Below are 12,588 nucleotides of genomic sequence, written 5' to 3'. Positions count from 1 at the left end.
TATATATATATATAAAATATATTTTAAAAGCCTACTAATAAAACAAATTCACGCATTTTTTTTCTTTTTTTCTTTAAATGCTACATCAGGTTGAAATTAATTCACTTTAAAGATGTTAGGGGTATATATATATATATATTCTTATTGGGTTATCAATTTACCTAAACCCAATAAGAAAAAATTAAATCGAACCAATAACCCAATAAATATTTTTATAAAACTATTAAAAAATCGTTAACCCAATAACGAACTATTGTTTAAACGGGTTTCTAAATATGGCTAATATGTGCACTTGCACCCATTTGGATCTAGGAAGCAGGAGAAGTTTCTAGAATACCTCTAGACACATCTAGGAGACTAGAGCCACTGGAACCTCCCTAGCTAGTCGGAAAAGAAAAAATAAGTAATTTTTCGTAATTAATTTATAAAATCGAAAATTCTGCACAAACCCCTCTTTTCCATATTTCTCTCCTTTATTAAACCCTTGTATTTTATCGAGGATCTTCCGTTTGCCTCACAAAACATCAATCGGTGCAACAGAGATTATATTGAGGTATTATTTGAATCTCATAAATTTGATTTTTCTCTTTTACAATTTAATTTTCAGATCTATGATATGTTTTTTCTACTTTTACGGGATTTTTTGACTGTCGATTGTTTGTTTGATTTAGATTTGGCGATTTTAAATTTGACATTTCCATTGGGAATTGGGTAATTGCATGCTATGCATGGTGTTTTGTTGGGAGTAAACTGAATCTGTTGTATAGCTTCATGATAAGTAGAAAATTGTAGTTTATTGGCCTTCTACTTCCTGCATTGTTGGTTTGCTATGGCGAACTCTTTTATCTATTCTTAGAGAATTACAAGACAAGATCAAATGATAATAAATTCTTAACCTTTTAGGCTATACAATCTTTGCTCAATACTCAATTAGATCAATTCTTAATATTGAAGATTCTTTTATTTGGGGAAGCAGGGTGCGGGGGAATAGAGCAGTCTTATGTCTTATTTGGATCGGTGTCTGATTGCAACAACATACCCAGAATAGTGTAGTCCCACAAAGTGAGGTCTGGGGAGGGTAGAAGGTACGCAGATCTTACCTCTGCACTCAGAGGTAGAGTGGCTGTCTCCTATAGCCCCTGCTCAATATAAAAGCAGTCTAGGAAAAGAAGAATTGAAAATAAAGGAAACAACAGACGGTAATAATAGAGCAACACTAAAACATAAAAGTACTCGAAACAACAGATAGTAACAAAAATTGAAGAACAAGAAACAAGAGTAATACAGCAAGTACTAGATAGGTGTCTGATTGAGTTTATATTATTCGAAATACTGTGTCTGACTAAGTTTCTACAAGGCAATGTGGAGCCTATTTTATTTTTATGATGGGTGAATTTATGATTTGGTGTATTGTAGATCATATATTTAAAAAATTGAGTTTCCATTGGTTCTTTACTATAGTTTCCCAGTCGTCAGTAGGGGTGCACACTCGTTCATGCATGAAAGTTTCCTCGGCAGTAAATTAGATTAAAATTTTGTACTTGAACTTTGTATGCTTGAGCAGACAGTAATAATAGAGCAACACTAAAACATAAAACTATTCGAAACAGTAGATAGTAACAGAAATCGAAGAACAAGAAACAAGAGTAATACAACAAGTACCAGATAGGTGTCTGATTGAGTTTATATTATTCGAAATACCGTGTCTGACTAATTTTATACAATGCAATGTGGAGCCTATTTTATTTTTATAATGGGTGAATTTATGATTTGGTGTATTGTTAGATCATATATTTAAAAAATTGAGTTTCCATTGGTGCTTTACTATAGTTTCCCAGTCGTCAGTAGGGGTGCACATTCGTTCATGCATGAAAGTTTCCTCGGCAGTAAATTAGATTAAAATTTTGTACTTGAACCTTGGATATTGGGGAAATTAGTAGGCCTATGCACGAAATGATTCGGATCGATTTTAGTCATTATCGAATTGAAATTTCAAGTTTTGATTTGTTAAAATTCTTATCTTAACTCGATTCATTCTAGGTCCAATTTGATTCAATTTTTATTGCTTTGATTCGACTTTCCGAATCGAGTTGTTTGATTTTGAAATTTGGACAAGCAACTATTTTCATTTCAATTGTACAACAAACATAATAACAAATAAATACTCCAAATGTGGGTCCGGGCTATGATATAAGTACCTACCATATCTAAAGCGGATGTATTAGGTTCTAGGTTTTAAATATGTAAGTAATTAATATGTGTGTGTGTGTATTGTATAAATTTCAATTTTTCGATGATTAGGATTATAAATACACCCAACCAAATTCGATTCGAAAAATCAATATACTCTCAAATTAAATTCATAAATTGATCCAAATTGTATAATCCAAATCTTATTATCCAAATGGCTTCGAATCGATTCGAATATTCGAATTGATCCGATTTGTGCACAGCCCTAGAAATTAGAAAAAGAAAATTCTTTCTTGAACTTTGAGTCCATGTTATTTTGATTATTGACTTTTTTGAATGACGTTTCTGGAGATTGTTGATCATGTCACACCATCTTATTCACTCTCTTTACTAAAAAGAAAAAAAGGCAACTTATTTTCCCTCTTCTTTGAATCCATAATTACTGTATAGAGTAATTGCACATTCCAAGAAAGCCCGTCCACGAGTGATCGGCTTTCTTAGCTGGAGATTGTTGATCACATCGCGCATCATATTCACTTTGTTTACTAAAAAGAAACAAAAGAAAAATTATTTTCTCTCTTCTTTGAATCCATAATTACTGTATAGAGTAATTGCATTCCAAAAAAGCCCATCCACGAGTGATCAGCTTTAGCTTATGAATAGAAAATCAGTAGCCTTTTGATGTTGCTCGTGTGCTATCATTGAAAACCCATAGCTTCTTTCATGTAGATTCACAAATAGTGGATGTTGGCGTTTTAGTTGATTCTTGTCTTTTGATACTGTGCCGGTACTTTCTTGTGCTGTAGTGATCGCAGCCGGAAAATATGAGCGTGGTTGGTTTTGACTTCGGGAACGAGAGTGGCGTTGTTGCGGTTGCTAGGCAGAGAGGAATTGATGTTGTTCTTAATGACGAATCAAAAAGGGAAACTCCAGCTATAGTCTGCTTTGGGGAAAAGCAACGATTTCTTGGTACTGCGGGTGCGGCATCAAGTATGATGAACCCAAAGAATACCATTTCCCAAATAAAGAGGCTAATAGGGCGGCAATTTTCAGATCCCGAGCTGCAAAGAGATATTAAGACGCTTCCCTTCTCAGTAACTGAAGGGCCTGATGGATATCCTTTGATCCATGCACGCTATTTGGGAGAAGTGAGAACTTTTACACCTACCCAGGTTCTTGGAATGGTGTTTTCTGATCTCAAAACTATAGCAGAGAAGAATCTCAATGCAGTAGTTGTTGATTGTTGCATTGGAATTCCAATTTATTTCACTGATCTCCAGAGAAGAGCTGTAATGGATGCAGCCACCATCGCTGGCTTGCATCCTTTGCATCTAATACATGAGACAACAGCTACTGCATTAGCATATGGTATTTACAAGACTGATTTACCTGAACATGACCCACTGAATGTTGCTTTTGTTGACGTTGGGCACGCAAGCTTGCAAGTTTGTATTGCTGGCTTCAAGAAAGGCGAATTGATGATATTGGCTCATTCATTTGACAGAAATCTTGGTGGGAGGGATTTTGATGAAGCTCTTTTCCAACATTTTGCTGCAAAGTTCAAGGAAGAATACAAAATTGATATTTTCCAAAATGCTAGGGCATGCATTAGACTTCGAGCTGCTTGTGAAAAGTTGAAAAAGGTTCTCAGTGCAAACCCTGAGGCACCTTTGAATATAGAGTGTTTAATGGATGAGAAGGATGTCAGAGGATTTATCAAAAGGGATGAGTTTGAGCAAATAAGCATCCCTATACTGGAGAGAGTGAAGAAGCCACTGGAGAAAGCTCTTGCCGAAGCTGGGCTTACTGCTGAGAACATTCATGCAGTTGAGGTTGTTGGGTCAAGCTCTCGAGTGCCCGCAATTATGAGGATTTTGACAGAGTTCTTTGGTAAGGAACCAAGACGCACCATGAATGCAAGTGAATGTGTGGCCAAAGGAGCTGCACTACAATGCGCTATTCTCAGTCCTACTTTTAAAGTGCGAGATTTCAAGGTAACAGTTTGTCAGCCTTGCTTTCTCTTGACTGATATATTTTTCAATAGTTATCTTGGATTCAGGGTTTTCAACTTCATATTATTAAAATTTTGAACCAATCTAAAACAAAATTATTTAAGTAGGCAGCAATTTAGCATGTGAAGATAAATAGCGGAACATACTTTTGATTTTCCTTTAATTTATTTAGTTGTCTGCATGGGACTCTATGGTTAACTTGAATGAAGTGTGAATGTGAGGGTTATGAATGACAAACTAGGAGGTAGAAGAAATTGTCTTGACGGATGAAGGAGATGCACGATTTATCATAAAACCATTTAAGATTTTTGGTGAAGCAAATTCCAGCCGTGTTACTTTTAAGCTTTACTAAAAGATTATGTTACTACTTGCTAGTTGCACATCTAGCTCCCAGCAGAATATGAGTGTAAGAAGTGTACTAAGAGTTCTAGTTGGCTGATTGAAGGTCAATGAGAGCTTCCCTTTCCCAATTGCATTATCATGGAAGGGACCTGCTCCAGATGCACAAAATGGGGTTTCAGAGAATCATCAGAGCACTATTGTTTTCCCCAAAGGGAATCCAATACCCAGTGTGAAAGCTCTAACGTTCTACAGATCTGGCACATTTACAATAGATGTACAGTATGCTGATGTCAGTGAACTGCAGGCACCAGCAAAGATCAGTACTTACACGGTATTTCAGAGTTTCACTAACTTTAGACCCTATATTTTCTTTTTTTTTTTTTTTTAATTAGAGGAAATATATCCTCTGGCTTCTGGTGAGTCCTTGGCTCACTTGGATTCTCTTCGAACTTTTTGACAGATTGGACCATTCCAATCTATGAAGGGTGAAAGGGCTAAACTGAAAGTCAAAGTACGCCTAAACCTGCATGGTATTGTCTCTGTTGAGTCTGCAACTGTAAGTCCAGAAATTTGTTGTTTTCTCCTTTTTTTCCCTATTATCTTTAAGTGTGGAAATAATATCACCTAATCTCATGGTTTTGGTCTATAATTTAGCTTTTGGAAGAAGAAGAGGTGGAAGTCCCAGTTGTGAAAGAGGCAGAAAAGGAACCTGCCAAAATGGAAACAGATGAAGCTTCAGTTGATGCTGCTCCTTCAACTACATCAGAAACTGATGTAAATATGCAGGAAGCAAAAGGAGCTGCAACTGCTTCAGGGGCTGAGAATGGTGTTCCGGAGTCTGGAGACAAACCTGTCCAAATGGAGACAGATGCTAAGGTAACACATCACTCTTTCATTTCTTCTAATTGCTGTTTGAGCAAGTTTAGGTTTCCGATCAGTCATTCTTGATTGTTACTGTTTAAACTATGCATTGGTTCAAATCATCTGGATTTGATTTATGCATGTACCATAGGGAGAACATGAATGATCTAGTATTTACCTATATTTTAATCCTTGAAATGCATCAATGTAGTGCTTTTGTTGCTTATTTAATGTTGAGCTGTAATTAATATTCTTTTTTTTTTCTGTGTATTAGCTCATAGGTGTTGGAAGCTTAGTATTTATTGTTTTCATTTCTTGTAGGTTGAAGCCCCTAAGAAAAAGGTTAAAAAGACATCTGTACCAGTGACAGAGATTGTTTATGGTGCAATGTCAGCTGCTGACGTTCAGAAGGCCGTTGAGAAAGAATTTGAAATGGCTCTTCAGGATCGTGTTATGGAAGAGACAAAGGACAAGAAGAATGCTGTTGAGTCCTATGTTTATGACATGAGGAATAAGGTATTTACTGGCTTTTTAGGGTGGTTGTATGAAAACATTTGGTATGTCAATGACAACTTTCCCCTTAATATATCTCCAGCTATCTGATAAATATCAAGAGTTCGTCACTGATTCCGAAAGAGAACAATTTACTGCCAAACTTCAAGAAGTGGAAGATTGGTTGTATGAAGAGGGAGAAGATGAAACCAAGGGTGTTTACATTGCGAAGCTTGAGGAGCTTAAAAAGGTTGGTGTTCCTCGCATATCCTATTTTTGCTAGTCTTTTTGGGATAAATGGATCTGATTTAGTGTGAATCTGCAGCAAGGTGACCCAATTGAGCAACGGTATAAGGAGTTCATGGAAAGGGGTCCCGTGATTGATCAATTTATTTATTGCATTAATAGTTACAGAGAGGCAGCAATGTCAACTGATCCTAAGTTTGATCACATTGATTTAGCAGAGAAGCAGAAGGTATGTATATATCTTCTTGATCTTGCTATTTACCGTTTCATTTCTTCATCATATGCTCCCCGCCCATTTTCTTCCTGAGAATGTTATTTGATGCTTATATTTCTCTTGCACTTCCTAGGTTTTGATCGAGTGTGTTGAAGCTGAGGCTTGGTTTAGAGAGAGAAAGCAGCAGCAGGATGCTCTTCCAAAATATGCCAACCCTGTTCTTTTGTCAGCTGATGTTCGGAGGAAAGCAGAGGCACTTGATAGGTACCTTTGTTTACTCTGATATTGTTTAGCCATAACTTGTAGATTTAAATATTTGGGCTAGTTTTACTGCAAAGTCTGTTGATACCATTTCTTGCTTCTCTAGTTCTGTCCCTCTCCCATGTAGGAGCACCTCTTTGTTTCTTTCTTCCTTCAATGTTTCTCCACCTGCTTAGCCCACTTGTCATTTTTGAGGTAATATCTGTTTCTACAGGGTCTGTAGGCCTATAATGACAAAGCCTAAGCCAGCTAAGCCAACAACTCCTGAAGCACCATCACCTCAAACTCCTCAAGGAGGTGAACAACAACCTCAGGGTGCAGAGAGTCCTAATGCAGGAAATGCAAATGCAACTGAGGGTGCCAATGCTGGCAGTGGAGTACCACCTGCTGCTGAGCCAATGGAGATGGACAAATCTGAGACTCAGCCAAGTGCTTCATGAGCTAAGTTGATGGTTTGTTCTTCAAGTAGTTTATTAAGGCAAATACTTGGTTCGGTTTGTATTACTTATTTCATTTACCCTCGACTTTTTATAGGACCTATGGTAGCAATCAACATTTTGTCATTAGATTGTTGTGATCAATTTCGGCTGGCCATGGCCTGTCAAGCTATATTATTGATAACGACTCTAAAATCCTGCTTTTCATGGGTTTTTTAAATGTGAAATTCAATTGCTGTTCTTCCCTCGTTTCTATTGTCGCTAAATGATTTGCCGAGTAATGCTTGGCCCCCTTGCCCTTCATTAAGAAAGGCACTTTGGTATTTTTTTTCCTCTAATTATTGTCTCATGAAGAACGGCTTGGATGGAGAACTAGCATGTACTTGCTATCAACTACTCATACTCGGCTAATGTAAGGATTGGCAGACCGAAAAGATTAAGATTTATTTACGAGACAAATGTATAGAGTGTATAATGTGGACTGTATGATTCAGTAAAGCTCATTTGCGAAAAATCATAGTATCTCTTGGCAACGCTTGAAGGTCATGCATCGCTCATAGACTGAATATAGTTGGGCTTGAGCTTATCAGTCTCAACCTGGGATCCTGAAGCAAGTTTTGCCTTGTCTTGTGCAGTACACCAGGCAAGATTGATCTATTTGAACTTTTATAATGATCTTTCTGTTGATTTTGATATTGGATATCCGTCTAAATGGTAAAAAGAGCGAGTCATATTTTTATAAGCCATTGCTGAATCTACCAGTGGGCAGGGTGGGTATTTTTGCTGTTTTTGTTCGTTTCTCAAATGAGTGGAGAGCAATTCCTTTCGTGGGGGCATACAACGACTGCATTCCTTTCATGGAGGAAGCACACAAAGACTGCATAGATCTTTGATCGATCTATCATTTTTTTGTTGGAAAGTCTCTGTTAGGCAGAAGGACCCATTGCTGATATTAGATGGTCTTGTTGGTAACCTATTAAATAGGTCGTTTGTCAACGTATGAAGATATATAGAAAGATTCATCCATGTCAAATATGCAACCAAAAGAGAACATACGCGTGAGTTGAATACGGGAAGGGCTAAAATGGTTATTTTATTTTACTTTTTATCAGACGTGTCATCAATAGGATCCGATATCTATCGATTGTTAGCAATAAATACGAGATTGCATGATTTAACATTATCAGCTGGAACACAAGGGGCACCAAAAAGCTCTATTGAAAGATTTAAGATTATGTAAAGGCAACGCAATATCCAGTTTTTGGCCATCCAGGGACCTCTTTGCAAATATTTGAAGATTGACAGATCTCGGGAAGACTAGGGGTACCATTTTGCCTATGCTAACTAACGATACAATTGAGATTTACTGAAGGATTCTGAATGCCTCATTGGGGGATAGTAAACAAGAGAAGGATTCTAAATGCCCCATTGGGGGATAGTAAACAAGAGATCACGTGTCACGGGAATGTATTAAAAAATAGATAAAATAGCTCGATGGATCCTTGTACTTAGTCTGATTTATAAAGTGAATACTCCTACTTATATATTTGTCATCTGAATTTCTCAACTCAATAAAATTCAATATTTTAAATCATTCTTATTATGTGTGTGGTTCACTCGCTTTAAAATTAATTAAATATTATATTCAGGTCAAATAAATTAATGCCACATCACATAAATTAGTGTCACATCATAAATATCTTCATTAATTACTTTTAAATTATTAATCAATAATATTAAATAAAAAATAATAAATTAACATTTTATTATTTTGGGAGGCTTCAAATAAGCTGACAGATCCGGTGCACAATTAATTATTCAATAAATTTTCAAAAGCTTGCTTAGCCGGCCTGTGCTGCAGTATGATTTGGATATCGTTCAGGCTTTGTCAAAAGGGGCTTCAGCCTTGTCTATGGCATCTTTAGTGATTACTTGGGTGGTTTAGATTCTTCAGATCTGCACTTAACTGTTCCCTTCTATCTGTTCTTGCAGCCATTAATTACATATGTAGTGAATTGTTCTTTTCATGGAGGGATTTTATTCGTCTGATTGTATTGAGGTTTTTTAGTTTTCTTGTGAGTATCAAAATTTTCAATTCAGTTTTCTGACATTTTGGCTCCTTTTTCTCTGTCAAAACTAGTGCAATGTGTGCGTCTTTTGCCGGTGATGTTTTTAATTCAGATACTTATATTTTTCAATGATCCAATCGTGAAAGGAATGTTAATTTTTTTATTGAATTTAGTGATTTTTTTTTGCTTTAAAGTGATGGAGAAAAGGAATAGAGAAAGAGAGTGCGACTAGATTATTGAAAATAAAATAATTTTTTGGGGTGTTTTTATTTTCAGTCGTTACTGTGGGTGAAGACAAGTTGGGGTGGGTGGGGTGAAGAATATTGTAACACCCCGTATTCAAGTACGTGTATTGGCGTATTCAAGTACGTGTATTGGTCTTATTTATATGAAATTAATTTTTTTATTTTATTTATACCGGAATTTGCCCGTCGATGGTTCCATGCGAAGGTTATTGAATAAGCTTTCCAACGATATAAAGATTTCCAAAAACGGATAGGTTTCGAATATAATCGAGCATGTTCAAAACTATAAAACGGTGGTCGAAATATTTGGGAATAGTAAATGTGCAGGAAGATTTTCTGCACGCAAACTACTGAGGCCAGCCGAATTTTCGGATCAACATCGAACGATCATAACTCCCTTGATATAATGAACTGGGAGAGTTGCTACCTATGAAAAGAAAGATCTTTGAGTCTTCTTTCCAATGAAATTGGTTTCATCCAAATCCTACGTCTGAGTAAGGAGTTATACTCGTTTTACTTCAGCCTATCAAAATAAATTTTTAGGGTCAACTTCAAACGACCGTAACTCCTTGTACAGGATGAACTGGGTAGCCTACTTTATATGAAATGAAAGCCCTTTGAATTATCCTTCCAACGATACTAATTTCACCCAAATCCGATATCGGAGTAAAGAGTTATGGTCAATCTACTTTAGCTTATCAAAACAGTCCACCAAAGGACAGATTTGACATTATTTAAATTTTAAAGGCATTTTGGTCATTTCCTATTATATTATGGATGGGAATATGTGTATATATACATGTATATGAGTTCAAAAATTCATTTTCATCATCAATCATTGAGAAAGAACAAACCCTAGCCAAATTTGACCTTTAAATTACTTTTGATTCAACTGTAAAAATTCTAAAGTAATTCGATAACTGCGTTTGTCATCTCGAGAGCTTCGAACGACACCTATTATTTGTGCAAACAGGATTGCATAATCAAGAGTTGAATTCTAAGGTATGAATATTGTTTGCCTTTGTTCTTTTCCATACGTATATGTATGATAGAGGATTATATGTATTGGTTGTTATTGAAAGGTGATGAAAATAGGGTTATGGACTATTTTGCATGGTTTGGTTGTATTGAATTGTGGAAGGTGGATATGGTAATTGAGTTATGGAAGGTGGATATGGTGATATACTATTGAATTGATGATTATTTATGTCTATGGCTCAATTTGGTTTAATGGATTGGTTGGAAGGATAAATGAATCCAAAGTTGATATTGGAGGATGTTGTATGAATATGCATGGCATGTGAGTGTAATTGGAGTATAAGAGGGTTAAAGTGACACCCTTTATAGTGTAATTAAGACTTACTACTTAACCACTAGTTTGGTGAATTCAAATAATTGAATTGTGATGTTTAGTTGCTAATACTAGATTGCTATATATGTTTATTGTAGATAAGTAATCCAAAAAGACAGGAAGTCCATTTGGGACTAGTATTGAAGGTTGACAGTCAGGTATGTAAAACATACTCTATACCATATCTTTGGCATGAAAGTGAACAATTGTTCTATTAAGAAAGTTTCCAAAGTTATTCAATAACATGTGATCCATAATGGTTTTGTATGATGTCCTACGTTACCAATGAACTTGTTTCACCCTACAAGATATTAAGACATTCCAATACTTACCTGTCTTCCAAATCTTACATGTTTATTGCACTAATGAATGTCAGAAGGCATCCGGTTACTCAAACAAGATCCATGTTCTATTAATGACTCCAAAACGTTTCATTGATATATCAATAAGTTCCTACTTCATTGTTATGACATTGATGACTCCAAAACACTTCATTGATGTGCCAATGAGTTCTTAATTAATTGTTATTGCATTGATGGTCTATTTATTTGTCTCTTATTGATGTATCATTGTTTCAAAGTATCAAAAATGCGGTGGCGATCGAAATAACAATCTCAAAGATTAATTGAACTAAGTAATGAAAGTTCTCTCTTATCGGGTGATGTCCCAGGGGCATAAGCCTATCATGGGTCGATCCCTATTTATGTATTTATGGATGGTATCCCAGGGGCATAAGCCTATCATGGGTCGATCCCAGTTGATATGTACTGGAGGCAGCCTAATGGTCACAGTACAGTACAATAGTGATTACAAAGATGATAAGAACGAAGGTAAAGTGATTGAATAAATACAATATACAGGTTGTCACAAGTTCTAATAAGTGTGGTCCACTCCTATTACGATTTATTCACTTGTTTCTGATTTCTATTGAGCTCCTATATCATATGTGATTATCTACAGCTTTACATACTTAGTATAAATTTCGTACTGACGTCCCCCACGGGGAACTTGCATTTCATGCTGCAGGCACAGGTACCTCAGCTCATACACCGCACAAGTAGGAGCCAGGATATCCAGCTGCTTTAGGTGAGCTCCAGTTTGCTTCGGGGCTTTTCGTGTCATATCCAGTCACTTTTGGTATTGTATAGAAGTTAGTTATATGGCGGGGTGTGTACCGACCGTGGTTAAACTTTGTGTATTGTCTAGAGGTTTTGTAGACCTAATGTACAGTCAAGGTGGTGTTTTATTAATAGACGTGATGGCTCCAACGGCCAAGTATTGTATATACATATATATATGTGCTCGAGCTTATACAGGTGATTATTTCCTTTTATATGCGACATGATGCTGTCCGAATTTTCGGTTGTCATAGAGGTATGCATGGGAAGTATAAGGTTATGAGCTGGTTCTCCCGGGCCTCCTCGGTTACGGGTGCCAGTCTGCCCCAATAGGATTTGAGGTACGAAGGGTAGGATACGGGGAAGAAGGGAGAAAAAAAGGTGGCTGGTGGGTTTGGGGGGGAGGGGGTGACGAGGGGAGGAGGTTTGTAGGGAAAAATTGACTTTTTAAAAAAATATATTATTTTAATATAAATATATCGTTTCACTTACTCATACACGCATGACTACACGCGACATGTTTTACTTAGATATTTTTAATACCACATAGGTCCGGTCAATGATCAAAAGGATTTAAAATATTGAGTTTTATTGAGTTGAGGAGTTCAGATGACAAATGTACAAGTAGGAGTATCCACTTTACAAACCAGACCATGTATAAGGGTCCACCGAGTTGTTTTGCCTAAAAAATATAACACATCCATTAGTTGTGTTTTAGTGGTACCTTATTTGATAAGTTTTCTCAACTTA

General features: G+C 36.3%; 1 protein-coding gene across 2 annotated transcripts; it reads left to right on the top strand.

Annotated features, from left to right (window-relative positions):
• The first annotated feature begins 291 nt into the window (after nt 1–291).
• LOC107850557 (heat shock 70 kDa protein 15) lies at nt 292–7,296 on the top strand. 2 transcript variants are annotated; one of them, XM_016695169.2, is made up of 10 exons: nt 292–553; nt 2,997–4,184; nt 4,648–4,875; nt 5,005–5,100; nt 5,199–5,420; nt 5,727–5,921; nt 6,001–6,147; nt 6,223–6,372; nt 6,491–6,621; nt 6,833–7,296. In XM_016695169.2, the coding sequence occupies exons 2-10, from the start codon at nt 3,015–3,017 to the stop codon at nt 7,056–7,058; spliced, it is 2,565 nt and encodes an 854-aa protein (XP_016550655.1). In that variant the 5' UTR covers nt 292–553; nt 2,997–3,014; the 3' UTR covers nt 7,059–7,296. The 2 variants fall into 2 exon arrangements, with proteins under 2 accessions (XP_016550655.1, XP_047256329.1); XM_047400373.1 differs by having other exon boundaries at nt 305–553; nt 2,920–4,184.
• The last annotated feature ends 5,292 nt before the right edge of the window (nt 7,297–12,588 follow it).

This window comes from Capsicum annuum, chromosome 12 (genome assembly GCF_002878395.1).
Source record: "Capsicum annuum cultivar UCD-10X-F1 chromosome 12, UCD10Xv1.1, whole genome shotgun sequence".
Taxonomy (NCBI): domain Eukaryota; kingdom Viridiplantae; phylum Streptophyta; class Magnoliopsida; order Solanales; family Solanaceae; genus Capsicum; species Capsicum annuum.
The sequence above is the reverse complement of the archived record's forward strand: the minus strand, read 5'-3'. Positions and strand labels throughout refer to the sequence as shown.

Coding starts and splice junctions, on each gene's coding strand:
- LOC107850557 (XM_016695169.2), top strand. CDS start 3,015: ATGAGCGTGGTTGGTTTTGACTTCGGGAACGAGAGTGGCGTTGTTGCG. Junction 4,185..4,647: donor TTAAAGTGCGAGATTTCAAG/GTAACAGTTTGT, acceptor GGCTGATTGAAG/GTCAATGAGAGCTTCCCTTT. Junction 6,148..6,222: donor AGCTTGAGGAGCTTAAAAAG/GTTGGTGTTCCT, acceptor GTGAATCTGCAG/CAAGGTGACCCAATTGAGCA.